This window comes from Fimicolochytrium jonesii, assembly GCF_025526975.1.
Source record: "Fimicolochytrium jonesii strain JEL569 chromosome Unknown EV422scaffold_27, whole genome shotgun sequence".
Classification (NCBI taxonomy): Eukaryota; Fungi; Chytridiomycota; class Chytridiomycetes; order Spizellomycetales; family Powellomycetaceae; genus Fimicolochytrium; species Fimicolochytrium jonesii.
This window is the reverse complement of record NW_026515694.1, coordinates 219,944-244,497: the sequence shown is the minus strand read 5'-3', so window position 1 is coordinate 244,497 and position 24,554 is coordinate 219,944. Positions and strand designations below refer to the sequence as shown.

At 53.2% G+C, this 24,554-nt stretch overlaps 10 protein-coding genes across 10 annotated transcripts; 5 read left to right on the top strand and 5 right to left on the bottom strand.

Moving 5' to 3' along the window:
- Nucleotides 1-340: 340 nt before the first annotated feature.
- EV422DRAFT_218107 (uncharacterized protein) lies at nt 341-4,689 on the bottom strand. Its single transcript, XM_053065440.1, has 10 exons — nt 4,579-4,689; nt 4,330-4,504; nt 4,106-4,253; nt 3,900-4,046; nt 3,064-3,842; nt 2,659-3,000; nt 2,478-2,597; nt 1,487-2,410; nt 1,323-1,419; nt 341-1,256 (listed from the first exon to the last, which is right to left on the bottom strand). The coding sequence occupies exons 1-10, from the start codon at nt 4,587-4,589 to the stop codon at nt 601-603; spliced, it is 3,399 nt and encodes a 1,132-aa protein (XP_052922529.1). The 5' UTR covers nt 4,590-4,689; the 3' UTR covers nt 341-600.
- A 1,232-nt stretch (nt 4,690-5,921) lies between these two features.
- Nucleotides 5,922-7,284, top strand: EV422DRAFT_499917 (uncharacterized protein; the record flags this gene model as incomplete). Its single annotated transcript, XM_053068109.1, has 3 exons — nt 5,922-6,299; nt 6,373-6,626; nt 6,693-7,284. The coding sequence occupies 3 exons, from the start codon at nt 5,922-5,924 to the stop codon at nt 7,282-7,284; spliced, it is 1,224 nt and encodes a 407-aa protein (XP_052922528.1).
- An 810-nt stretch (nt 7,285-8,094) lies between these two features.
- EV422DRAFT_499855 (ribosomal protein S8) lies at nt 8,095-8,724 on the bottom strand (the record flags this gene model as incomplete). The annotated part of the gene is made up of 2 exons (XM_053068106.1): nt 8,095-8,465; nt 8,535-8,724. The coding sequence occupies 2 exons, from the start codon at nt 8,722-8,724 to the stop codon at nt 8,095-8,097; spliced, it is 561 nt and encodes a 186-aa protein (XP_052922527.1).
- A 2,673-nt stretch (nt 8,725-11,397) lies between these two features.
- Nucleotides 11,398-13,596, top strand: EV422DRAFT_217919 (uncharacterized protein). Its single transcript, XM_053065437.1, has 3 exons — nt 11,398-12,821; nt 12,892-12,972; nt 13,040-13,596. Exons 1-3 carry the CDS (start codon nt 11,589-11,591, stop codon nt 13,361-13,363), a joined length of 1,638 nt encoding a protein of 545 aa, XP_052922526.1. The 5' UTR covers nt 11,398-11,588; the 3' UTR covers nt 13,364-13,596.
- Nucleotides 13,597-13,717: 121 nt separating this feature from the next.
- EV422DRAFT_217901 (SAC3/GANP/Nin1/mts3/eIF-3 p25 family-domain-containing protein) lies at nt 13,718-16,327 on the bottom strand. Its single transcript, XM_053065436.1, has 6 exons — nt 16,220-16,327; nt 15,875-16,159; nt 15,670-15,808; nt 15,469-15,609; nt 14,525-15,407; nt 13,718-14,441 (listed from the first exon to the last, which is right to left on the bottom strand). Exons 2-6 carry the CDS (start codon nt 16,005-16,007, stop codon nt 13,827-13,829), a joined length of 1,911 nt encoding a protein of 636 aa, XP_052922525.1. The 5' UTR covers nt 16,008-16,159; nt 16,220-16,327; the 3' UTR covers nt 13,718-13,826.
- A 748-nt stretch (nt 16,328-17,075) lies between these two features.
- EV422DRAFT_217899 (uncharacterized protein) lies at nt 17,076-18,522 on the top strand. The gene has a single exon (XM_053065435.1). The coding sequence runs from the start codon at nt 17,228-17,230 to the stop codon at nt 18,323-18,325; it is 1,098 nt and encodes a 365-aa protein (XP_052922524.1). The 5' UTR covers nt 17,076-17,227; the 3' UTR covers nt 18,326-18,522.
- A 68-nt stretch (nt 18,523-18,590) lies between these two features.
- Nucleotides 18,591-19,956, top strand: EV422DRAFT_541120 (F1 complex, delta/epsilon subunit of ATPase). The gene is made up of 6 exons (XM_053071188.1): nt 18,591-18,714; nt 18,878-18,937; nt 19,037-19,101; nt 19,387-19,540; nt 19,608-19,696; nt 19,770-19,956. Exons 2-6 carry the CDS (start codon nt 18,883-18,885, stop codon nt 19,893-19,895), a joined length of 489 nt encoding a protein of 162 aa, XP_052922523.1. The 5' UTR covers nt 18,591-18,714; nt 18,878-18,882; the 3' UTR covers nt 19,896-19,956.
- EV422DRAFT_541113 (H+-ATPase G subunit-domain-containing protein) lies at nt 19,957-21,098 on the bottom strand. Its single transcript, XM_053071187.1, has 5 exons — nt 20,948-21,098; nt 20,804-20,882; nt 20,554-20,654; nt 20,332-20,475; nt 19,957-20,259 (listed from the first exon to the last, which is right to left on the bottom strand). Exons 1-5 carry the CDS (start codon nt 20,948-20,950, stop codon nt 20,221-20,223), a joined length of 366 nt encoding a protein of 121 aa, XP_052922522.1. The 5' UTR covers nt 20,951-21,098; the 3' UTR covers nt 19,957-20,220.
- EV422DRAFT_541112 (RED-like protein N-terminal region-domain-containing protein) lies at nt 21,099-23,056 on the top strand. Its single transcript, XM_053071186.1, has one exon. The coding sequence runs from the start codon at nt 21,146-21,148 to the stop codon at nt 22,967-22,969; it is 1,824 nt and encodes a 607-aa protein (XP_052922521.1). The 5' UTR covers nt 21,099-21,145; the 3' UTR covers nt 22,970-23,056.
- Nucleotides 23,057-24,333, bottom strand: EV422DRAFT_541111 (uncharacterized protein). Its single transcript, XM_053071185.1, has one exon. It carries the CDS (start codon nt 23,904-23,906, stop codon nt 23,268-23,270), a length of 639 nt encoding a protein of 212 aa, XP_052922520.1. The 5' UTR covers nt 23,907-24,333; the 3' UTR covers nt 23,057-23,267.
- Between the last annotated feature and the right edge of the window lie 221 nt (nt 24,334-24,554).

The window sequence follows — 24,554 nt, the reverse complement described above, 5'->3', positions numbered from 1 at the left end:
CGGTTCGATGGAATCCACGCCCTTGAAACGAGATCCAAACTCCAGAGCAACATGGGGATCAATGGCCCAAGCATGTCTTAGCGTCTGAAGGTAGTTCGTGCCATAGTCGATCGTAGGCGGCACATCTGACACTCGCTCCCGTTTGTCATTGAGCGGGTTGAGCCAGGCGGCCAGTCGGTGTATTTCGTTTTCGAGCATGAGCACGAGCAGATTCTTCGCGTCGATTAACTGAACTCTCCCGCTTGGAGAGGGGGTCAACCACGCGATCTTCATATACCTGGCGCTCGGCACTTCGAGGACGGTCGGCTTGCTCCCGTTGACGTTCATTCCCTTGATCAGGGTATGGAAATTGATGATGACGTCGAGCTCATTTCTATCCACCTGTCCGTACACTGAAGGACCGGAGAACCATCTCAGGGCATCTTCGACCACATTGGACCACATAATGTAGCCGGCGGGATCTCCGTTGCCACTGAGGTGCTCAGCAATCTGAGCTCCAAGCGTCACGAGCGAGAAGTAGGCTTCTCGATTGAACCAGGTCCGCCTACGATGGAGGAGTTAGAGAGCACCAAGTAGCATTGTACAAGATCACAGACAATCTTACTTGATGGATGTTGCATGCTCATGCGCAATGTAGTAAAGCTTGCAAAAGAACTTCACATGATCCACGGACTGCACACGAGCAGACTTGAATCTGTCTAGTAGGAATCGGATCCAGCTTAAATGTATCGACAAGGCCTGAGAGTCCGAAAGCGTGTCTTGCGAGGGCTTCGAAGGTGTGTAAGTCATCTTCGAATAGAACGGGTTCGCCGACCGTGTCATTGTACGGTAAAGCCCTTTGCGTTCCATAGCCGTTGTCTCCCACACAGCGACTAGATATCCCATGACCCGTGCTCCCAGCTCAGCTCGCGCCGACATGAGAAGACTCCAAACAGAGATGGCCATATCCATAACCGCAGGTGTGAACACCGTGATTGGCGTCCAGCATATGAGTTCCAGAAGCTCATCCTCGCCTCCATCCATCAACAGAGCCATAGCGGCTGCACGATGCAGTGCGGGGTGCAGGTTGAGCGCGAATTGAGGATGTTTCGGCGCACTGACAACCGAGCGCAACTCTCTGCAAAGATCCTTTGCGACACGTTCCTGCACTGCCTTTTGGTCGCGGCCTGTCTGATATCCGGCCTTTAACATTCCGCGGACCTCTCCGTAGTAGAGTGCATGCTTGCCAACAGATTTGATGATCATGGCAGCGATATCTAGAAGTATTTGGTATGCTCAGCTCCGAACACTACTCACAATCGCATAGAGTTGGCCAAAATTACCTTCACTGCTGCAGAACCGGCCAAGGAGCGTTACGAGCTGTGACTTCTCGCCAATCGCAAGTTCAGGGAAGTTCGTCTGGATGTCAACCATATATCCCTGCGTCACAGTATCTATATGAGCATTTGGCGCGTTCCACGATGATAGTTCTAAGCACCGAGCTCACCTGAATGAGGCCGACAGTCTCGCTCGCAGATCTTTGGAAGGCCAATTTTGTCCAACGGACGCAGAAGTCGAAGAAATCTTGGGAAGCGGCCTGCACATCGTACTCATTGAGCAAATCCAGCTTTCGTCCAATTTTGCCGCGTAGAGTTTCGGTTCTGGTGGCACTAGGCTGTGATTCCGTGTCAAGACACTGCAGCAGGTCGAGCATCAGACCGACGGATTTTCGGTGCCACACCAAAGCCGGGAACGCCCGTAAGATGCGATACACGGAGTTTGCCGCAAACGCTCTCGCACGCTCCAATCTCGAGGCAGCCATAAAAAGCAACTGTTTGAGCTGATCCGCGATCAAAGGCGGTGGGACGTCCTTCTTCAGGGAGCAAGCCCGAATGAAAACGCCAATAACGTCATCGCCGATGCTGAGTAAGAAATCGTAAACCTCGTCGTTGTACAAACGGTCATGATTGAGATACTTCAGGATCGTGAGCGGTGCCAAGTTCTTGGCTTTGAACCGCTCGACTTCTCTCACTGCGAGAAGATACGTGCATTTGGCAAAGCTGAGCGTCTTGGAGGCTGAATAGCGCTCAGTAAACGCTGTCTGAAGACATGTGCGAACTCTTTGTTGGACTTCTGCGCCAACGATCTTCTCCATGACGGACTGGGTGCGAAGGTCTTCTTCGAGAAATCGTTCTTGCGACGAGAGCGCAAAGCAGGGAGTTTTGAGCGCGATGGCCTGCAAGATGCCAGCCCAACCAGCTGGCCACTTTCCATCCTGTCCCAACAGCCGAGCAATCGCGCACAGCCAGAAGTCTCGGAAGATGAAGTTGGTCTCCACGATGTTTTGGTCCCTTTTGTGAAACTCCACGTCCTCGCAGAGAATGCTGGCGACCCAAGCGTGGTCGTAAAGGTCCTTCAGAGCAGATGCATCCTAGTTTTATGTCTGTATCAGCAGCGGCAGCATAACACACCTGATTCCCGATACTTCATACGCTCACCTTCTCGCGCATACCAGATGCGCATTCTGTGAAGGCCTTCAAAGTATCCTCCAAGAATGTGGCCGCGGAATCAGCTGATTTGGCAGCTTCGCGAGCTAGAATCTGTCTTATCCGGGTGCTCTATACAATGGACGAGCCCGTTGAGCGAAATATTAGCAACAAGCCTACATCCTACCATTACCTTGACAGTGCGATGCTTTTTGTACAGCCCATAGATCGAGCTTAAAAGCTGCACTCCGGAATTTAAACCGATGTTGCCAAGCGAGTCCCAGAACACATCATGGTCCTTGAAACTCGGATCCCCCAAAGGCCCCTCGAAGCCTCGCTTGACTACATCTACAGTCTCCTCCTCGGACAGGAGCACGGATATAGTGGCTACAGCTACTGTGCAGTTGACCTGAGCCATTTTCTTTTGCTGAGGGGTCAACCACCCCTTCTTGCCATCTCCATCCAAAGGTTGACCGGACATGATCGTGATGCACTTGGCTTTAACAGAAATGATGGCATCTTTGCCATCCGTTCCCTATAACACAATATGTGAGCACAATTGTAGCGAACGAACTGTCATCAGGCATCGTCTCCTTACTTTGAGATTCTGCAATAGTAGGTAACCAACGCACTGTCGAAGTGCAGCGCAAGAGTTGGAATCATGATGCCACTCCAAGAATACGGGCGACGGCAGACAGATGAAGGACAACAAGGTCTCAATCACTGTCGGCTTGAGAGCCGGGACATGGTCAATCACTAAGGTCAGACTCTCCAAACAGGTAATGACGAGTGCGGGACTGAAAAAGGCGTTGTGTTTCGTCAATATGCCGGAAACATGTCCAAGAAGGTTTTGCTTCAGATCATCGACATGCATGGTGCACAAGATCCCGCATTTCACGACCGCAGGTAGCAGTGTCTTGATCTCCTCTGCCTGCACATCATCAGCTTCCAGGTTGGCAGTTCGATGCGAGTATAACCTCCAACAGAGACCATACAACGTGCGAATGGCCACCTGCTCCTCTCCGTTGGCCGTGCTAATGCGAGACTCTGCATCCAGTAGCCCTTCCCACTGTGCCGACTGAGTGGCACTCTTTTGGCCATCAATCTCCAGCATGCTCAACAGTAGGATCTTGCCGAACTCGAACAGATTGTGGAAGACTTTATAGACCGCTCTCTCGAATCCTCCACTGGCGCTCCACGCCGAATAATGCGGCTCTCCTTCTCCATGCAGGAACTTGAAAGGACCGAAATCAAGTAGTGCTGCTGTGATCTCGGTAAGAGTGACCATGTATGATCGTTGAAAATCGGCCCGAGATTTGATCAGAGCAGCCAAGACCCCGGCGAGACCGGCAAGTCCACATTGAAACTTCCAGGCAGCTGTGAAATAGCCGGATGAGACTGGATCGTAACCAAGATCAACTCGCCGCCACTCACATTGGTTTCGAATGACAAGCTCCACGAATCCAGTAGCCCATCCCCAAATCACGTCCAGAATCTCTTTTCGCACATTTTGGCTCAATTCAGCGACAGTAAGGAGCCGGTGGGCAGTCTGGTCAACAAAGGTTTCAATCAAGGCGTAATCTACACGACGAGGACGTCAGTCGCCGTGCCATGCGATCCCAAGGTCGTCGAAAGCCCACCTTCGAATCCGGCGACCTCTTCGTTGACAATCACTTGGAGGAGGTCCAAGCATTCCAAACAGAGGGGCACAATGACTTCACTGTGGGCTCCTTTGGATGAGATGACATACTGTAGAAGCGCGGAATAGCCGGTTTCTTTGAAGTATTTCTGAGAAGTGACATGAACGCCTCAATTGTGAGCAGATCCCCATTCCGTCGCACTACGTAAACCTCTACAAACCAACCTCAGGGTCTCGGTCATGTGGCTTTGACTGCTCACGCTTGGCGTGATAGTTGGCGATGGTTGGCGATGACAAAGAAATGCATGCTTGCAGAGCCGACTCTTGGTTGGGACCAACCGACACCACGCTAGCAGCTTCCTCGAACAGGTCTAGCTCGCTGAACTGTTCCTCCTCAAAGCTATAACGATGGCCGTATGTTTGTAAGAAACTCGGCGGACGAAGAGGGAAAAACTGAGCAAACAGAGGTCTCACGTGTAGAACATCTTCCACAGGTAGCACCTCCGAGAAACGGCCTAGTCAGCTGAGCTATTTGCTCCTTGTTCGAGCGAGTAAACTGCCTTTTTCCTAGCGTTGGAATAAGCGGTCCCGTCACACCGATTGCGTTCAGATTGACTCGAGAGCTTGAAGGTGAAGCCCAGTTGGCAGTTTCCAAAGCCGCAAAAAGAGTTGCGGCGCGTTTTCGATGACCGCACTGTTTCCCGCCCATCATCCGCCCATCATCCGCGCGTCTCGACAAAATGGTGGGTGGGATTCACTGATTCAGGCAGGATCTTGGAGGTGGAGCGGACTCCGCGCCGACGACGACAAGCTGCCATTTGGAAGTCGGATCACCTTTCCGTCAGTTGGGTGGGTGCGTCTGTTCTCTCGCCTTGCAGGCCGTGCTTTGGGCACGAAGACATCAGGTCAATCCGTCCAATTACAGGCCCGCGTCGTCCAGATGTGTCCGATGGTGCGGGTTCAATTGGAGCCCAGAGGCGAGTCATTCGGAGCGCTACAAGAGGAATCATGATCGTAGGAGGAGGTTGATGCAGGCTTGCTTGGATGTCCTATCGGAAACTCGCTGGGAGTTCGCAGAGTCCCCTGTGGTGGAGGTCATGCTAGCTTGTCCGGCATGCTCAGGAGTTCTTTCATACTGACGGTCCTCGGATTCAAATGGTTTTTGGGCGAGCCTGACTCATACTATCCGAATAGCCTCTGGTTGTAGAGCATTAATCGTTCATGCCGGAATGCGATAGCTGTTTGCGCATGAATACGCGGCACATCCGCATCGCTCAGTGGAGTAAGTAAGAGTCGTGAAGCTACGTACTCTGTTTCAGTGGTCGGTAGAGGCAGTTGCCAACGATTGATGGACCCCAACGGAAGCGCAGGTCAATTAGTGAGATGGATGGCGGGATGTCAAAAAAGAACGCTTAAATTGGACCACTTTGTGTCCGACGATCACGTGCGTTGCATTAGTCCGTAGACGAGCAATAACAAAACCTCGGGAGACCGACACCGATGAACTCTGACCTTCTCAGACCCTTTCCCACATTGTCCCACAGGAGACCCTTTCCCAGTCCCCTAACCCCCGATCCTCCTGATCCCTCCTATCTAGTCGCTCAACCAGCAAGCTGCATCCCGCTTCTTGCTTTCCCCAGTTCTTAGTCGCCAGCGTCACACCTTCTTTTGTCGACTTCGACTTCCAGATCTGTTCTGTGGAGAACCCTTGTTGTTTCCTGATCTCCCCTCAGTAGTGTCCTTCCGACTTTGCGCGAGCTCAACTGCACGACATGACTTCCAAAGCCCGCCGCTCCAGCCCGTACGACGACGATCCGATGGTCAGATTGACTGGTTTGTCACTTGATCCCGAGTTCCCCCCACACCATCACAACGCTGCCTCTCCACAACCTGGGTCCAAGAACGCCGCCGGCGCTACCACTTCCATTGAGGCACCTGCCGCGGACGCAGCACCGAACTCTGCCGAGGACGGGGAGTACCACGCTGACGAGACTGCTGAAACCGACGGTAACGCTCCTTTGACCCTCAGGGCTGTTGTGAGCACTCGCGAAGCGGGTGTTATAATAGGAAAGGGCGGAAAGAACGTTGCGGAAATCCGTGACGTTGCCGGTGTCAAGGCAGGAGTAAGCAAAGTGATCCATGGTGTGCATGAGCGCATTTTGACTGTATCCGGAACGGTCGAGTCTCTCGCCAAGGTATGAGTTAGTTTTGGCATTTCTCCTGCACCTATGCCAACATTCTAAACGTCATACTCTCGATTGTTGTCAGGGGTTCTATCTTGTAGCCAAACATCTCATTGAAAACCCTATTGAGAACTCTCGACAACGCGAACCGGTGCAATCCGACACTGCGAACATTCACTTGTTGGTTTCCCACCAGCTGATGGGCTCCATCATTGGCAAAGGAGGGTCCCGCATTCGCGACATCCAGGAACAATCTGGCGCCAAGATTACAGTCTCCAAGGACATGCTCCCCCAGTCAACTGAACGAGTTATTGATATTTACGGCAACGCCGACGCCATGTGAGTATGAATATCGAAGTGCGCAGATTAAGAAGCGACACACTTACTAAAACTATTGTCTTGCAGTCAAACCGCTGTTGAGCAGATCTCAGAATGCATCTTGAACGATATTGCAAGGGCCGCTGGCACCATTTACTACTACCCTGAGAACCGACATGCGCGCCAGTACCAGCGTGGATACAACGACCAGTATGCCAATGACAACGGCTTGCGGTCGGGCGAACGCCGAGGCCGCCGAGGCAGCTACGGCGAGGGAACGCACAACGGACCGCGAGGTCGCCACGGACAACGGGGACCGGCTTCCGGTGGACCGCAGAACGACATTCCTAGCGGTAGCAACGGCCTCCACGTCATCTCCAACGACACCACCGGCCCTGACCAGCATGTTCAAACCATTGCGGTCCCGAACGATGTGGTGGGCGCCATCATCGGTCGCAGCGGCTCCTTCATCAATCAGATTCGCAAGTCCTCCAATGCCAGACTCCGCATCAACGAGCAGCAGGAAGGTCAAACCACGCGTACCGTCACCATCACAGGATCGGCGGAGGGAACCAAGATTGCGTTGGAGATGATCTACAACCAGCTTGAAGCCGAGAAGCAGAGGCGATTGGCTAAGAGCGAGCAGCCTGCCGAAGAAGGCCAGCAAGGCGAATATTGAGAAGTTCCCTTCTTTCTGTCGAAAGCCACGGGTCTCTGCAAGCTCAACCTACAGTTCGTAAGTCGCTGCGACGAGTATGTGCCGCAACCTGGCCACCTTGCCGATGATATCACATCTCGCGCCACGTATCTGTCGGCACGCATCGGCGAGTCCCGCAACGGCAAGGTCACAACCAACAACATCTCTCCCCAAATATACGCCTTTCGTCACAACTTCAAAATTACTACAAAATCGCCCGTTCCCCCCAAAAAAAGTCACCCCCTTCCTCTCTCAAACCCCGTGCATTTCAAATCCACAAAAAATCTCCGTTCTTCCTTTCCGAAATATCTCCCCGCTCCCCTTTCTCTTATTTCCCCTCTCATCCCTTTGAGCTCCATTGTAAGCTCCATACCTCTGTAACTGCAAGCACTGCTGCGCTCCATATTGCCACCGGGCCGCTTGTCTGTACATATTCGTGTTTACGATTCGAACTGGTATTGTATTATTCGGGTGTCATCATTTGCGGAAGCTGAAAGAAGTTCAAACTTGGCAGTCGCCATCGCTGTGGAATCATTCTGAAGCCAATTCCAAAAAGCATAAGGTTCTCAGGGATGTGTGTATGATGGTAAGAATGAGTGCCAGAATAATAATGATAAGAAGGACTGTGTACATGTACAAGTCTCAAAGGAGACATACAGAATGGCGTGGCTCTAAGTGCAGACAGGGAAAGCCCGGCTGTATTTAGCCTGGCCAATACCGCCATGATCCGTCTCACGACCAAACCCTGGAGGATGACCCGCCCACCACGAAGGTACGCAGGATCCTTATACTCTAAACAGCGATGCAAAGCACTTCGCCTCCAACCTCCTGCTTCAACGCCTCCTTCAACTCAATGATCCCATACGGCGTATCCAGAATCGTAATCTGCCCAACCTCCTGCCCCTTCAATAACGGGCCCGCACGTCTTGCCGCGGCAACGGCCTGCAGCTCACGCAGCGATGCATACACGCGTCGAGAGGGTTTCGAGACTACGGACATGCGGGAGAGGACGGGGCGGGAGTGCTTGTATTTTAGGTCCAGCCAAATGCGGAGGCGGGCGGGGTTCGGCGGTGGTGTGACGAGTGCGGATTTCCGGTTGGGGGTGGCGGAGGAGGAGGATGAGGGTGTGGACGTCGGTTGTGGTGATGGCGAGGTTGCCAACCCTGCTGGTGGTGTGGTTGGGGAAGGTTTGGCTCTGGGAGCGGCCTCGACCTTCGGAGGTAGCGCTATACCAGTAAAAACAGGCGCATTGGCAGGGAAAGGTCCTGTCTCATCGCCCAGCGCCACGGAAGAGACGAACCCTTCGTCGTAGAGAATCTGACATATCGCCCGGTTGGGTTTCGAGTTGGGCACTGCGATCCGGCGAAGTTGCCATTTGAAGGAGTTTTGTATCTGCGAGCAGAGGTGGTAAAGTGGAGCCATGCTTGCGGAGTTTTCGATGGAGCTTCCTGGAGTTCTGTTGTGGAACCGGCGGCTGGATTTATTTCCTAGTGGTTTCTCAAATTGCGTCGAAGATGGACGTTTGGAAAGGAAGTGCTTCGTCCAACCGAGTCGAAATGTGGTAAAATTCCGAACGATGCCGGCTTTCGGCGACGTAATGTGACTAAGTGAACTGAAGACTGGAAGCAGTGAGCAGCCGGATACACGATAGAGGTTCGCACACAGTTCTTCACCTCTGTTGCGCTGTTCGCACGTCAGTGAAATCGCCGTCGTTGAGACTTCCAAGGACTTGCACGCAGCGACGACTTTCCACAAAAAACCTCAGAGCCACCACGTGACTGGGTAAATAAAGTCGTGGGAATGCAACGCGATGTCGAACTTCCTCCGCCACATGCCGTCAGACTGCAACTGACAGGCTGCCGAATGTTCCCCCCCCCCCCGCTTGTCTGGGCGGGGAGAACGGGGGGAATCGGACTGTGCCAAGAGCCACGTATTTACATATAGCCAACGTAAGAGGCAAGAGCCTCCCACAACCTCCGTGGAAAATTGCGTTCTCAAACCGAAGGTCTGTCCGCGAAACGAAGCTCCGCGGGCCATCGTTTGGCAGGTTGATGTCTTAGTGGGAAGGTGGCCGAACAAGCCACAAGTGCGCAAAGTCGTTGCCAGGTGAAGCAGGTCTGCGCTTTTCAACCAGTCCCAATGAAGCACAGCACGCCGAAGAGCAGACGACGGTCTCAGTCGGCGGACTCTTGTGGGAAAAACGACCCTTTAGTATCTCGCAGAGCGTCACCTGCATCGAACCTCGCGGCGAAGAACTCGGACACGGGTTCCCAAGGGAACCGTCGAGGCCGAGGAGACTCGATGCCTGCGTTTCCGAGGACTAAGCTCAGTCAAGCTGAAGAAAATGGAAAGACCCTTCATAGGGGACGAGATAAAACTACACAGAACGCACAGCCCAGCAACGGAAGTATTTCGCCTAGCAAAAAGGCCAGCAAGCCGCAGAGGAACACTACGTCACCACAAGTGAAGATCAATCCCGCGAACAGAGAGATGCCGTACGTTGGGATGGTGCCGGGCCTCTCAACAACCGAGCAGCAACGTACTGGGGCTGCCGACATGTGTACATCCACCGCGGCGTCACCCAGTAAGGAACTTTCAACGAGTTTAGCTCCTTTGGATCCTATTTGCGGCCTCTACCCGTCGTTTCCCACGCATGGAACCGGTGTTCGACCCAGAGAGTATGGTGACCCGCAAGCCCCTTCGCCAGCCCAAAAGAAGCCGTGCTTCAAATTCAAAAATAGTGGCTATTGCCTATATGGCGAACGGTGTCAATTCTCCCACGATCCGCATCAGAAACGTGCGCAGGATGACTACAATCTTCAGCAAAAGCAGAAAGCACTCGAACAAAGTGGAGCCCCCAGCGCACCGGTTCCGCATGCGGGAAACACCCGATTGAGCCCCGGAAAGACTGCCGAGACCATTCATCAAGGAAAGCCCTCGAATACGTACGCTTCTAAGATTACGAGTTCCAGCCGGGCGAAACCAAACCGTGCTGAGGTACCTTCCACATCTTCGTATACATTCGCCAAAGCTGAGGGCGGGGAGGAAGTTGTAGAATTCGAGGACGTCAACAAGCTGCCATTGGGTCAAGGAAGTTCCTTACAGCAAAAACAAAGCCCTGCTGCAAATGCGGGAAAGGGTGCAGCTGAAGTATTCGAATTCGAAGAGCTGAATAAGCCTTTGAATCAGATCGGAGCTTCAGAGCGCGGACGTAGTCGTCCCAACTACTCGGCGAACGTACTGAAAAGTCCCAGGTCTTCAGAGCGCGAGTTAAGTCCTCGCAACTGTTCGGCAACGGCGCAGAAAAGTCCCATCCGTGCTGGAGATTTCACTCACCAAGGCATGTGGCAGCAGCCAAAGTTTTTCGACCCAAAAACTTTATGGGCTCAGAAACCGCACAGCGACGGGATGACTGCTAATCCCGGCTACCCACTTCCGGCAGCAGCCAGAAACGATATGCAGCCGAAGATGACGCAAACTGTACCGAAGAGCTCGGGGGACGAGATGATCGATTTCGATGATTTGAGTAGACCGTTGGATCACCCTACTTCCTTTTCCGGGTTTCAACCTACTCCCTCGGCTGGCTGCAAGCGAAACGCAGCGGAGTGGCCGAGATTGCAAGATCATTCCGAGATCAAGAAGCAGCCTTGCAACTACTTCCTCGCGCATAGGTCGTGCCCGTACGGGCAATCCTGCGGATTCGAGCATGATCCCAATATCAAACGGCCTGTGGCTCCCATTGGTCCTCCGCTCGACTCCTCTCGTGCACCGATCCAGCTCGTCTTCGGTGGAGGCAGGGACCTCAACAAAGCGTGCGCGCCAGCTTCGTCGACCTCATTGCAGCCTGGAGTGTGTTTAAACGTCCAAAGAAATACGAAGTATTTGGACCCTTACTGCAAGTACTCGCACCAGCATCCGCACCCCACCGCTTCCGCTGGCGGCCAGAGGCCTGCGAGCAACACCATCCCTCCGTCGCCTCGCAAGGAAGTAGATTATTCCCGCTACAGGGAGCTCGAAAAGGAAAACATCAACGTGGATGCGCTTCATGCAGACAGGGCAGTTAAGGAAGTCCTCGCACGCACCAGTACAGGTGAGGATCACCAATCGAAGCAGATTACTTGACATTATAGCTCATATTTTCGCTTCTTGCAGAGTCCCAAGGCACAAAACACGGCGCGCGCCCTATCTGTCGCAACTATGTGCGAGGTACATGTCTGCGAACGCGGTGCCAATTCCTACACTATGAACCGTCTATCCAAGAGAAACCCGTTCAGGAAGTTGAATCCATGCTTTCAGATCCTGACATATCCAGCACGTCCGGGGACGACACGGATGCCCGATTGGAAGCGGAGGATCTCACCGAGTATTCCTTCACCACCGACTCGATGGACCCTACCAGCCCTATCTGGAACGCAACGGTGGAAAAGGCTTCACCCGGTCCCCTGCAGAAGAGCGACGCCGTTTCCAACACCGCGCGCGGAGGATCCGAGGACATTACTGGGCCCGTGAAACGCAAGACTGACGAACTCGTTTCAGGCGCCTATGCGGAAGTGACACCCGAAATCGTAGGAGGTGCAAGCATCCGCAAGCCTGTAGACACACAACATGTCGACGTGAAGAAGCCTATGGAAGTACGAGCGGACACAAACACTCGAAAGGCCGATGCAGCACAAGGTGTCGAAGCGAGGAATCTGATTGAGGTGCCTCCGGACACAAACGTCCGGAAAGTTGACGGCCCGCAAGGTGTCGATGTGAAAAGCCTTATGAAGGTGCGACCGGACACAAGCAACCGAAAAGCGGATGCCTCACAAGGCGTCGAATTTGAAAAACGCATGGAGATGGTGCCGCACACAAACATTCGAAGGGCTGATGGCTCAACAGGTGTAGAAGTAGAAAAGATTATGGAAGCGCAGGCGGGCATTCGAAAGGCAATGAACCAGCAACCGAAGACTTCACCTACTCAAGGAGGTCAAGCCTCTCGTGCGAACGTGCTCCTAAAACAGCCTCCCATCGCCGCTGAGCCACCGAAACGCCACGACAAGCCGGCCGCTGCATCCTCTTCCGACCCTTCGCCGAAACGGGTAACCGTGGCAAACATCTCGTCAGTGGTCCAACCTCCACACATCATAAAGCATGTGATCACCGTTCAACCCAAGCATGGCCATAGCTCCGTTCAGCCAGGTGTTGCCGCATCCAGGCCCTTGGTCAAGCCTACGGCCAAACCACATCACTCGGTCAAGTCTGCGAGCAACGATCAACCCGCCAAAAAGGACCGCTTCCTCCGCTCCCTTGACAACAGATCCCTCAGCGGCGCCGAACAGTTCCAGCGGCCTCTAAACGTTCGCCGCATGCTTGGGCAAGCAGGTCCCGCAGATCTACCCTCACATTGGACACCTGTAACGGCTGAGGAAGGATGGTACTATGGAAAGCGGATCATGCCGGAAAAGAAGGAAGAGGATGAAGGGCGGGTGGTCAAGACGAAGGAGACTGAAAAGGCTAAAGCCCTTTTCGTGCTCAATGTGAGTGGATCTGGATCTAATGCAGGACATTATTGGACGAATGGACGCCTTTACGTTTGCCTTCGCGCAGATGCCCTACTCTTCTACACCTAAAGATCTCAACGATATGATTGAAGGATTTGGGTTACATCCCATCAGCGCTCAATTCGGGGTACGTTTAGCTTCAACCTCCCTCATTGTCCAACACCTGACTTGATTCATTTCGTTTTTTCAATTAGTACACGAAGGGAGGCGCCCGCACACCACTCTCCCTCGTCCGCCTTCCCACCGAAGCCGAAGCGGAAGAGGCCGTTGCACGCATCCAGGCGCAGTCCAACACGAAACAATGGCACAACATCCTGGCGACCCGTACGCTCATGGAATGGCCCAGCAGCGTCGATAAGGATGAAAGGATTATTTTCAGGGGGGGCGAGGATGTATTTGATGTCGAAGAAGAGGAGGAGGAGGACGTCGATGAAGACGAAGAAGGTGACGAAGAGTCAGGTGCGAGCACCGATTCGACCTCGGATCTGTCCGAGTCGTCAGAGTTGTCCGTGGATTGAACGATAGGCTGGCTGTGCATCAGACCGATTGCCGAGATGTCATTAGGCCAGAGAACAGCGGTATTCATCTGCGTATCTATTCGCACATCCATCCGATGGCGTATCGATCTGCCTTTATGTATTTCCAGGCGTAATTTTTCTGGTGGCCTCCATTTCGGGATGTATCTATCTTCTACGGCCCGTCTGTATCTATTGCAGCATTGCCATATTTCAATATTCATATTTTCACTGAACCACGGGCACATATTGCAATGACCTCGTTAAAAAGCGTATACTGTATGTCATCTGATTATCGCCGGGCGTGGGTGAATCTATTTTACAGGAAGTTTCTAATGCACGGAGGTACGACATCATAAAACCATCACGACAAATAGGGGAGGATGGGAAGTTGGGGGAGTTTGAGACGAGGGGAGGGGAAAGAACATCGAGGGAGAATTGCCATCGAGGGAGGGATAAAATAACATCAATGAATCTGTCCCTTGATGTCTACCCCTTTGCTCTTCACTTTCTCCACCAACAGCAGGAATCCCTTCACGCTCTCCTTTGTGTCCAGAGACCCCGACCCGCCGCTCTTGCCATCCACCCACACCGCAGCCGAACCCGCATTGCTCTTGATCCACTTGGCGCAGAGTTTCCGCCCGCGGATGATGGCAGCGGCATTCTCCTCTTCTACGTCGTCAGGGTGAATGAATCCCAGTTCGGCAGCGAGGTGGGCGACGGGGATGGAAGGACGGTATGCGCGGCAGATGACTTTCAGGGCGCGGATGCGTTCCCGGTCGATGAAGTGGTCCATTAGGTAGGCAGACATATTCGGTGCAGTGTTATGTAGACGGAAGAGGCGGTGGTAATCGCCCGTAGCGACAGAGGTGCGCACGTTAAGGGCATGTTGCGTTGCTGTGTCTTCCTTTTGCGCCGCGGTGAGATCCGAAATGAGTTTGATCAGCTCGGTGCGGTTGTCCGTGTGCACCAAGTAGAGGACGCGGTAGCCCGTAAACTCGTCAATGGCGCCCGAAAGATTGTGGAACTTGTAAAGCTGGAGCAGTTGTGCTTGGCATTGATTGTACTCACCCAAGTCCCCCTGGTGATGAGTTGGCGGTGTAAAGCATGTGAGTGGCTGAACTTAGATTGATCCTGCTGCCTCTCCAAAAGAGCTAGAAGTACCTTCTCCAACGCAATCCGTGCATGCGTCTCGTAAACAGCGACCGTAAGATCGTTTTTGATTCGTTGCACCGTCAAGTCTTGCCGTAAACTCTTAAACTGGTCACAGATGTAGGTATAGTTTGCTTCTTCTTTCCATTTGCTAATCAGAAGATCCAGAGTCCGCCGCAAAATGTGCACGGGCCGCACAGTAGACGGGTCCGGAGCTGAGGTCAACCGGAGGTATCGCTTCTCCAACTGCGTGCTTGTCCCTATGATGGTGAACTCGTCCCAGTCGAGTACGTCCGGGTTGCCCTCCGCGCCCGCCTTCAAGAACGCTTCCTGCGCTCGTTTGACTTCGCGCTCTTTTTCCTGCTTGATCCGCTTCTCTTCTGCCTCTCTGCCTCCAAACCGATCTTTCCTCGCTTTTCGCCTCGCAATTTCAGCATTTCGAAGCGATGGAGGCAATTTCATCAACATTGCATCATCGTCCTCGTTGTCTGAACCCCATGTAGGAGGCGTCCCAGAGGCGTTGACGCTTGTAACAGGGTTTCCTTTGCTGACCAGCGTCTTTTGTGGTAGTGGCGATGCATCGCGGGATTTCTTTGTCTTCGCGGTGCCTTTCTTGTCAACAAAACCCATTGCTGACGTGGCCGACGCACTGGAGCCCGGTCTATCAACGTCCATAGGCGAATGGCTACCATTGGCGCCACTGTTTTTCGATGTACTGCTATCTACCTTCGCGGTTTTTGCTGCTGGTGAGGAGAGATTATTAGTAACAGACGGGGAAGTCTTACGCTTTTTGGACTGGCTATGGGAAGTGCGAAGAGAAGGTGGAGGGGAAGGTGAGCGCCAATTTCCCTGCGCGCGAGTAGTCTTTTTGGGTGCTTCCTCCGGGAGTGCGGCACTGTGGAGATACAAAACACGTTAGCTAGTGTTATTCACCTTTATCTTGCAATCCAGCATACCTTGGTAAGGGCATTTTGTCCCAGTCCGTGGTATCCATTGCCCCATTTTGCAATGTCTTTACAATCAACTCATGCACCCAGCTTTTGACCTCGTCCCACTTTCCCTTCGGGCACGCAGTCATTGCCCGCGTAACATAGCGTCTGAACAATTATGGGGTTCATAGGCTGCAGCTTGTAAATGTGCATGAGGATCGCTCGTACCTCAGTCCCTCTGGAAGATCATTTACATTGTACTTTTGTGAGGGCTTCGATGAATTGGACGAAGCGTCATCCGCCGATTGAGCAGCCAGTGGAGATTCTTTCAGCTTGCTCTTTGTTTTTAGTGGTATGTATGCAGGCTCTGCAAGAAGGGGATCCGTGTCGGTAAATAATGAAAGGCTTCTCCGATAACACGCGAGCCACTTACTCTTGGGGGAACTCACAGCAAAACTGAATGGCTTGCTCTGTGTAGGGGCAGCCACAGGCGGGGCACTCGCAGCAGCCGATTTTGCTGATGTGATGTTGACCACGACGCTTCCAGATTGAGCCGTAGGCGGCATCGCTGCGACTGCGCTATACAGTTGCGGTTGCTGTTGATGTTGGTGCTGCTGAAGCTGAGCTTGGGTGACTTGTTGCTGATATGCAGTCCAATCATATGCTTGCTGCGAGTAGCCGGGTGCACCTGCTGAGAATGTGCTCGTGTTGGGGTATCCTGGGTATTGAGGGTAAGCCTGTTGCTGATAATAGTTAGCCGCGGCAGGGGCTGTTGTACTTGTGCCAGGTGGGGTGACGCTGGGTGTTTGCTGATATTGTTGATAATATGCATATGCTGATGGCTGGCCGTAGTATTGTGCGTATGCAGCTGCGTCTACTGCATACCCAACAGGCCTGCGTTTGGGGGAAGGGCATCAGGTTAATTCCCAAGTTGACATGGTGCGGCCTTAGACGCTCGCAATCACATACCAAGAAGCTTGACCATAGGCAGCCGCAGCGGCCTGCTGTTGCTGTTGAGCGTCGAGGGACTGTGCTGCTCCTGGAGTCGGGCCAGAGGCCGTCGCAGGGTCGTGAGGGTTTGGAGTAGCCAGCTTGGAGGACGTAAGTCGATGACTTTTGACTCAAGTGTTCGATTGCGGCGGGTTCTCAAACACAGTAGTGACGCTTTATGCGAGCTGGACCGCTGGGTATGCCTGGTGGTCGGCTGTACGATGCAAAGGTATGCGATGGCCGTCCGTGGGAACTTTTGCTTCTGCGAGTTCGGGTGGGAAGCAAATAGCAGGTCTTCGTCCGTCTGACAAGGAGAACAAGCGTCACCCGTCGCCTCCGCCGCGTCCGACTGTGAACACCCTTCCGGCTTGCATGGGCAGTTGTGAGTTCGCCCCAAAGCTAGTACAGTACACCATTGGCATTGACCGTAAACACTTCACAATACTCGCTGCCATCGAAGGCATGGACTCTACAAGAGGGGTCCGAGAATAATAAGAGGAGCCACACCGCTCAACCGAAGCTACGAAGTGTCACTCGGCGCAGTAACCAGGAAACCTCCTGTCATTTTTTCCTTGGCTTTCACTACATATAGCGGAAACCCCCTCAACCGAGTCGACCTCGAACGCAGTAGCTGCATCAAAAAATTCCGCGGAATGCCGAGGTTATTGCCCGCAGCCGTAGACGTTGTGCTGGTCGCAACTCTACTGGCCGGCCTCAGGCGGTCCGGCGACTTTGGTGAGTACTGTCAATTTACCGGACTGCGCTGGACAACTGCAAGGGAGGACTAGGGAGAATTATGGCTTTGCGTCAAAGCGCTTTCTATCCGGAAAAGAGGGAGAGGAGCCCAGAAAGCTCATTGTTGCGGTCATGGCCGATGTTCACTGTCTTACATCCGGTCTGCTGCACTTTTGTAGAACTAGCGACAGACACCGTCCGGTCACCGTTCCTCCGCTGGCTCCTCTTTCAATTTTTCTTTCTCGGTGAACGTTTCCTCGACCTCCTCATTGTCCTTGCGAAAAAGTATCCGATGGTATTCAGACCTAGACTTGGCCATTTTCTTGCAAATCAAGGGACGAACCGCGTGGAGGGCGGAAGGATGGACGGTCGCGGCGATACACAGGATCCAGGAAGAGCGGCGATTGCGGGCAATGAGGGCGAGCGAACGTCAGTGGTGGAAATGAGAGCTGTGCCAGCACCCGCAGCCCCTCCTCCTCCACCGCCACTCCCACCAGCGCCGGTTGCTACATCTCTCACGCGGACGGCGCACAATGTGGATCAACCCACCACACCCTACAAATACCCACCATCGCAGCTCGCAAATGCTCCTGCGCCTCGATATGCTCCAACAACGGTCATCAAAGCCTGGGACGACGGCGGTGACGACGAACGACAGGCGAGGTACGCCTGTTCCGATGACGACGACGGCGAACTGCTGGACGGATCGCCAAGAGTACCCCAGTCCTTGCCGGCGCAGCAACACCAGTACATTGCACTCGCCACGCAAGACGCTAACTCAGTTTACTATCACCACCCACCCCAGCACGGCAGCACATACAAAACTACCCCCGCGCCGACGCCATACACTACCACCACTACTACTCCACACCACCGCACGCAACAGCACCACTACGCGGCGGCAGGGGGCCTCGCGAGATCGAGTCCGCAGACTCAATATTACATCCGCACCACGGCGCCGGCGCCAGTGCCACGACCGCCGCACCATCACCAGGAATACGCGCAGATGGTTGAGATTGATGTGGAGGATGGGGAGGTCCCGGTTGAGCGCGTGTCCGCTGGGCGAAAAGCGTATCGCAGTGGGATGAGCAGTGGTGGGTACGATGGGAAGGTGGTGCGGTACTTGCAGCGACGCATCGGGAGCAGGACCGAGGGATAAACTGTAATGACATGAAAACGAACGGGGTGGGGCAGAATAGAATACGTGAGAAGCAGAAGCAGATGGACGGCAGACATGCGCGAGTCTTTTTTCTGGTTCAATTCCTGCATGTCGTAGCAGTGATTTGAACGGTAGTTACACTCTGTTTTGGATGATAATGCATTGGCTTCCCTATCAACTCGTACCACTGGACAAATGTGGAAAGTGCGAGTCGTGGGCGCCCAACACGCTTCTAACATGTTCGTAACGGTGCGATGAGTCACGACCCGATTCTCTCCTTGGGACGATTTTCGCAGCCGGGTTGCTTGCCGGTGAGCAGACAGCAAGGCACGTTGGCGAAAGCATCTCTTACCCTTCTGCTACTCCCAGTCACATTACGCCCGCTTTCGGTGAGTACGCACACCCGTTATTTGCGAGAGGAAGAACGGCATCTGTTTGCGGTGTCAGTGGAGCAGTTGAGGCGACTTGATTCCGTTTCCACGACGGCCTGAAAATTGTCAAAAAGTCAACCCAAAACTCACCAAGCGTCTCGTTATCGGCCAATCCTACCAGCAGCTATGTTCAGGAACGCTCTCCGCACAGCAGCTCGCCCTTCTGCCTTCAGGCAGCTTGGTATGTACGCCCGTCGTTCTGCAAGTACAGTCCGGCGTGGAATTTGAGTCTAGAGCCCGTCTGAACTACACGTCGAATCTAACCACATGTCTCTCACAGCTCGCTCCTATGCCACCGAGGCGGGACCCGCCAGGTTGCGTGTGAGCTTTGTGTCTCCTCACCAGGTGTGTAGCACTGCCGTGATGGCGGATATCTGGCGAAGAAAGTGGGCTTGTGGGGTATGACCTTGGGATGATGTGGTGGTTGCTGCGGGAATTCCGTCGGCGAAGGACTGGATACGAGCGGTTCCCCGGTTTGGCGGAGTAATTGGCGGCGTTAGCTCGACCTTGCAGACGGAGGGCTCTTGGTCAGGCAGAAGATGCGGAACCATGTCACGCACGACTTGGCGGGCGATCGTCACAAAGCAGCAAGCGGAACATGGCACTGACTCCTTGCACTTTTATCGTCAGACCATCCTCGACAAGTTTGAGGCGACGCAAGTCAACTTGTCGTCCACGGAAGGAGACATGGGTATCCTCGCTGAGCACGTGCCAACCATCGCTCAATTAAAGTCTGGCGCTATTGAGGTTTTCTCGGCCACTGAGAAGCCACAAAAGTTCTTCGGTAAGTTGGGTGTAGAGAACTTTGACAAGATGTCTCTATTTTTCTTATTCATATTTCTCGAATTTAGTGAGCGGAGGGTTCGCCATCATCAACCCCGATTCCACCCTGAACATCAACGCTGTCGAAGCTTTCCCGTTGGAGGATCTTGATTTGGACGTAAGTTCAGCTCACATTCTCCCTGCGTTGAGAGATGCGGGCTGGCTCACTCACGCGTTACCATTTCTTCAAGGCTGCCCGCCGCGCCCTCGACGATGCCAACCGCCGTGCTACCTCTGGTGGCTCTGAGCAAGACAAGCTGATCGCCAAGGTGGAGGTTGAAGTGTACGAGGCTGTTGTTGCTGCCATCAGCAAGTAAAGGGATGTAGAGATACAAAGGCAACATTCGAATCATTATCGTATAAATGATACATAGCATTTTCTGATCATTCTGCTGGGGACAAAGAAGTATTTCACGCAAACGTTTCAACTTCCATCGCGGCTCTGTTGCAAGAACCATGTTGGACAGCCAGAGCGTAGCGAATGGCTGACGATTCCAACAGAATCGCTTGCATTCGTTTCTTGGGAGGCCATATTTCCCCCCGAGCCAAGTTCAGTAACGTAAGATGGAGCTCTGTTGTTTTTATATACTGAATACGCGGACTAAAGACGAAGTGTCCACGGGGAAATGAACCACCAGATAATCAAGCTGCTGGCTTGGCCTTCTTGGCGTTCGGGTGAATCTGGAGAGATGAAAGGCATCAATTCATCCCATCCCAAGCAAACAGGTCCTCCATTGCGAGGAGACTACAAACCTGTGGTTGAACGTTCACGATCCCCGAGAGCAACTTCTCAATGACCTGCTGCTTATTCTTCTGGTATAAAGTGTTGACCTCCTTCAACTGCTCTTCCGTCTCCGCATTCGCTTTTGTGACCGTTTCATCAGTGTTGCCCCCGTACTAATAATCGCGGACACGGTATGGTTAGGCGGAGAAACAAGGAAAAAGCCCGTTCCTCGGTTACTCCCTAAGACGAACCTGCTTCTCGAACTCCACAAATTCCTTGTTCTTCTGTGCTTTCAACGCTTCGATTTCCTTTTGCGCCTCTGTCCGCGCGTCCTTTAGGCGCTGGGTTCGGTCTGAGAACGAAGGATGGTGAAAAGCTAGTCAGTCGCTGTGTTTCCGGTTCGTACGTGGCGCTTCGAATAGAGTCCTCTGTGGCCTTCGATTTATGAACACCGAGCCGAGAACATATGTTCATTGAGTTCCAGATTATTTTCCCACGTACATTGCCTGGACTTTGCGACCACCTTGGACGCTTCCTTCTCAGCCTCCAGCAGAGTTTGGATTCCTTGATTGCTTTGTGCCTGGGAGTTGAACGGTTATCAGACGCTACCTCCGCAGATCTGACAGTGCCTTGAATCGACCTTACCATAGTTGCAGTCCTTTAGGTGTCTGTGCTTCTGAGTGCGTGTGTGGGTGCAAGATGGCAAGTGATTCGCTGTGGGGTTGAGGCTGTTACGTTTTGGAGAGCATCAGGGGAGCGCGCGTCAACCAGCTTTCTTGTTTTGCAAGTTGGAACTTCGGCAAAAGGGAGCCGAATTGCCCTTAACAACAACAAGAGACAACAATGTCTGGTCTAGGGCAGGACGACTTCCGGAAGCTGCTGGCTACTCCGCGCGCAGTCTCGCAACAACAAACCCCTCGAGGCAACCTTCTCACTCCAAGGTCGGTCGCCTCGAAAGAACCGGTCAAAGATGCCGACGGTTTCGTCCCCCCAGCGCCCGTGAAACCCAAAAATAACTGGAAGCCGCAGAAAAAGTCGAACAATGATGGGGAGGAGGAAGAAGGGACGGGCATAGTCTATCGAGATCGGGCCAAAGAGAGGCGGAAGGGCGTCAACCCGGACTACGTCGAAACGGAACAAATGCTGGCCGTCCTGAACGCCGGTGAACAGCCGCAAATGTTTGCTGCTGGAAAGGAAATGGAGCCGTCGACGCCTAACGTATCGTATGCTCAGAGTAAATACCTTGGAGGAGACGTGAAGCATACGCACATGGTGAAAGGGTTGGACTATGCCCTGCTGGAGAAGGTGCAGAAAGACCTAAAGGAGAAAGATATCGATCGCAAGAAGGATGAAGAGGCCATGGCGTATGTTGAGCAGATGCATGGGGGCGGGCCGACAACTTTCCTGTCGATGTTTGCCAAGAATGTCTATGAAATTGCGGTGAACAAAGCCAAGATTGAGCCGCCAGTGCGGAACGAGATGTTTATACCCGGGCGCATGGCCTTCTGCTGGGAGGCCGATACTAAGAACGAAGCAGGCGAGATCGTCTCGTCAAGCGATATCCCGACGACTGTTATCCGTAGCAAAGCAGATCTCAAGGACTATGACAAGAACTTCGTCGTGTCTAGCAATGATCTCGTCATCGAGAAGATCATCTCGGTCATTGCAGCGGCGAGAGAGAATACACCGGGGGCGGCAACGGAGAAGAAGCGTGTCAAGCGGAAAGATAAAGAGAAGGCGTTGGCTGAGGCCGAAGCGGCTAGGAAAGCGAAGGAAGAAGCCGAGCGCTTGCGGAAAGCCGCAGCAGCCGACTCTCATGCGGAGTCAGAAGAGGAAGATCCCGATGAGGATATCTTCGCTGATGTCGGGCGGGACTATGTTCTAGAAGTCAAGGATCGGGAAGGCGGACCAATGACAACATACAACACCGATAAGCCTTCGAAACCTCCATACTTCTTGAACCCAGATCCCGATGCCGAACAAACAAATGGAACCGGTAATCCGGACGCGATGGAGATTGATGCACCTCCCGTGTCAAATGTCCTGCAAAGCATAATACAGCAGAGTGTCGGCATGGTCGATTCGCTGGAAGGAACCGGTGCCGCTCAGAAGCTAATTGAGCAATTAAGAGCCGAAAACACAGGGGCAGCGGAAGAGTTCGGACCACAAGACACATCGCAAATAAAACTCCCGCCCCGCGCATCAAGACGACGGAAACGATTTTCAAAAGACGTTGAGGCAGCTGCCGCGAACACAGAGGAAGACCACCTCGCAGACTTGGCCGATCTGGACCACTCCGAGAGCGACGGTGAAGAGCCCGACCTGTCGCAGATGGATATGGGAGTCAAGCAAAACAAACGATCCCAACTTCAGCGCTTCGATTTTGACACCGAAGAGGAATGGCATCGCTACAAGGACGAACAAGTCCATCTGCCGAAAGCGGCGTTCCAGTTCGGTGTGAAAGCGGGCGAAGGACGTATGAAGGCCAATAATGCGAAGAAACGCGGTGGAGGGGAAGGGAAGGAGAAGAACTATGATGCGAAGTTCAACAAGGAGTTCCAGCAGTTGAATAAGGTATACAGTAACAAGTACGGGACGGAGCTGGAGTCAGGTGGGGCGGGGAAGGCTAGGAAGAGCAACAACAACAAGCGTCAGAAGCGATCTTAAGAGATAGAGGGATAGGTCTTCTCGAAGAGAATCTGTGGAATTGGAATCATTTGTATATAGAAGACCACGTCGCATGAAAATATGAATGCATCCGGTTTCTGACTTGACATGAAAATTGAACTGTTTATTTGTCAAGAAAACAAGGCTTGGGACCAAAAAGAATAATGCACAAAAGATGATCTCGAAAACGGGATCTAATACCCATAGCGGTCTAACGGGGAAACGGGAAGGAGTGGGATGCAAATGGGATGCAAATGGGATGCAAGATGGGACGGCACGACACAGCATGGGCCTGATGTCAATCAGCCATGATGTCCCGCTCAAATTCAGGATCTGAATTGATGAAGAATTCGTGCCTCATCGTAGCAATCGCCGTCCCGCACGAGACGTTGACAACGCTCCCCGATCTCTCATTCGATGCGGCTGTCTTGTCAAACGCGTACACAATGTTCGTCCCAAATGAGACCCGGCGCGACAGGCTGCCTGTTGACGAATACGGAGAGGAGTCGGATTGATTCGAAGTAGAGCTGTTCCGCCGTGAGTTCAACGACGGCATCGAGCGTTTGTAGTATCGCGAATCCATATATCCCATCGTCGAGTTGTTACTGGGCGTGTATTCTGAGAGCAGTACGGTGCGGACGGGCGAGGCGACGGTGCTTGACGGCACATTGTTGAATCTGCGGCCGACGTTAGGTGTAGGGTCTGGGATAGGTGGGGATATGCGCGCTTCGGCGGCGGCGGCGGCGGCGGTGGTGGTAGTGGATAAAGGGGATAGTTTTGGAGGCGATGAGGCTTGGCACCGTGAGCCGTTGACGTTCTTGGAAACGGTGGAGCGCCGCCGGGTAGGTGTACTGGACGGTGAAGATGGTGAGGAGCCCCGCGCCGCGCGCAGCGCTGATGCGAGCTCCTTCAAAGAATCACGTTCCGCTCGAGACATTGTTATTGAGCAGATTTTGCCAGGTGATGGTATATGGTATTTCTCTGAGATTGGGCAAGGAGGCGTGTCTACGGCAGGGATGGGTAAAGATCTGACGATTTAGGTTATATGTCGCTGAAGAGCTTCGCCAAGAGCCATGCGCGACAGTCCGTGCCGTGGTTCCAGTTTGCTTCTGTCAACTATGCGGAGGATCAGAGAGTAGAAACTTGTTTCGGAGGGTAGATGGAGGGATGCTGAAGATGTGCAGAACGATTTGCGTGGGAGGCAAAAGACTGGCCTTGAGGAACGCTTCTGCTTTCGGTCTGGCTTATATTAGATTCTCCAACGCCGCACCGCTTGAAGGGGCTGATCGAAGGTGCTGCTAAAGACTATGCATGCATGCCGTGTGGCACCAATAACCGAACAGGTTACAAAAATTGGCGGCAACAGACGGTGCAAGGGAATCGGCAGTATCACGCAAGCACCGTGCCTTTAATGTCTTCAGGCTCTCCGAGAACGAAAAGCCAATGTTAGCCCGTCTCCATTCACCATGTACAAGGCTATTTGGGAGCACAAGACACACATCCCAGCAGCGCAAATCGTGAATAGATATTCATTCATTGTTCTCATGCCACCCAGATCCATGTTTGCAATCACAATGGGGAGGGA

What these genes read in the sequence shown, in the direction of transcription:
- EV422DRAFT_217899 (XM_053065435.1), top strand. Translation starts at nt 17,228, where the DNA reads ATGGCTTTGCGTCAAAGCGCTTTCTATCCGGAAAAGAGGGAGAGGAGC.
- EV422DRAFT_541113 (XM_053071187.1), bottom strand. An exon ending in TTGTGGAGTTCGAGAAGCAG is followed by an intron (nt 20,476 to 20,553) that starts GTTCGTCTTAGG and finishes CGCGATTATTAG; the next exon opens with TACGGGGGCAACACTGATGA. An exon ending in TCGTGAACGTTCAACCACAG is followed by an intron (nt 20,260 to 20,331) that starts GTTTGTAGTCTC and finishes TCATCTCTCCAG; the next exon opens with ATTCACCCGAACGCCAAGAA.
- EV422DRAFT_217919 (XM_053065437.1), top strand. Translation starts at nt 11,589, where the DNA reads ATGCTTTCAGATCCTGACATATCCAGCACGTCCGGGGACGACACGGAT. An exon ending in AAGCCCTTTTCGTGCTCAAT is followed by an intron (nt 12,822 to 12,891) that starts GTGAGTGGATCT and finishes GCCTTCGCGCAG; the next exon opens with ATGCCCTACTCTTCTACACC. An exon ending in CCATCAGCGCTCAATTCGGG is followed by an intron (nt 12,973 to 13,039) that starts GTACGTTTAGCT and finishes TTTTTCAATTAG; the next exon opens with TACACGAAGGGAGGCGCCCG.
- EV422DRAFT_541112 (XM_053071186.1), top strand. Translation starts at nt 21,146, where the DNA reads ATGTCTGGTCTAGGGCAGGACGACTTCCGGAAGCTGCTGGCTACTCCG.
- EV422DRAFT_541111 (XM_053071185.1), bottom strand. Translation starts at nt 23,906, where the DNA reads ATGTCTCGAGCGGAACGTGATTCTTTGAAGGAGCTCGCATCAGCGCTG.
- EV422DRAFT_218107 (XM_053065440.1), bottom strand. An exon ending in CACATGACCGAGACCCTGAG is followed by an intron (nt 4,254 to 4,329) that starts GTTGGTTTGTAG and finishes GTCACTTCTCAG; the next exon opens with AAATACTTCAAAGAAACCGG. An exon ending in AGACTGTCGGCCTCATTCAG is followed by an intron (nt 1,420 to 1,486) that starts GTGAGCTCGGTG and finishes ACTGTGACGCAG; the next exon opens with GGATATATGGTTGACATCCA.
- EV422DRAFT_217901 (XM_053065436.1), bottom strand. Translation starts at nt 16,007, where the DNA reads ATGCCGCCTACGGCTCAATCTGGAAGCGTCGTGGTCAACATCACATCA. An exon ending in GATCTTCCAGAGGGACTGAG is followed by an intron (nt 15,610 to 15,669) that starts GTACGAGCGATC and finishes ATAATTGTTCAG; the next exon opens with ACGCTATGTTACGCGGGCAA. An exon ending in GACAAAATGCCCTTACCAAG is followed by an intron (nt 15,408 to 15,468) that starts GTATGCTGGATT and finishes GTATCTCCACAG; the next exon opens with TGCCGCACTCCCGGAGGAAG.
- EV422DRAFT_541120 (XM_053071188.1), top strand. Translation starts at nt 18,883, where the DNA reads ATGTTCAGGAACGCTCTCCGCACAGCAGCTCGCCCTTCTGCCTTCAGG. An exon ending in GCTTTGTGTCTCCTCACCAG is followed by an intron (nt 19,102 to 19,386) that starts GTGTGTAGCACT and finishes TTTTATCGTCAG; the next exon opens with ACCATCCTCGACAAGTTTGA. An exon ending in GAAGCCACAAAAGTTCTTCG is followed by an intron (nt 19,541 to 19,607) that starts GTAAGTTGGGTG and finishes TCTCGAATTTAG; the next exon opens with TGAGCGGAGGGTTCGCCATC.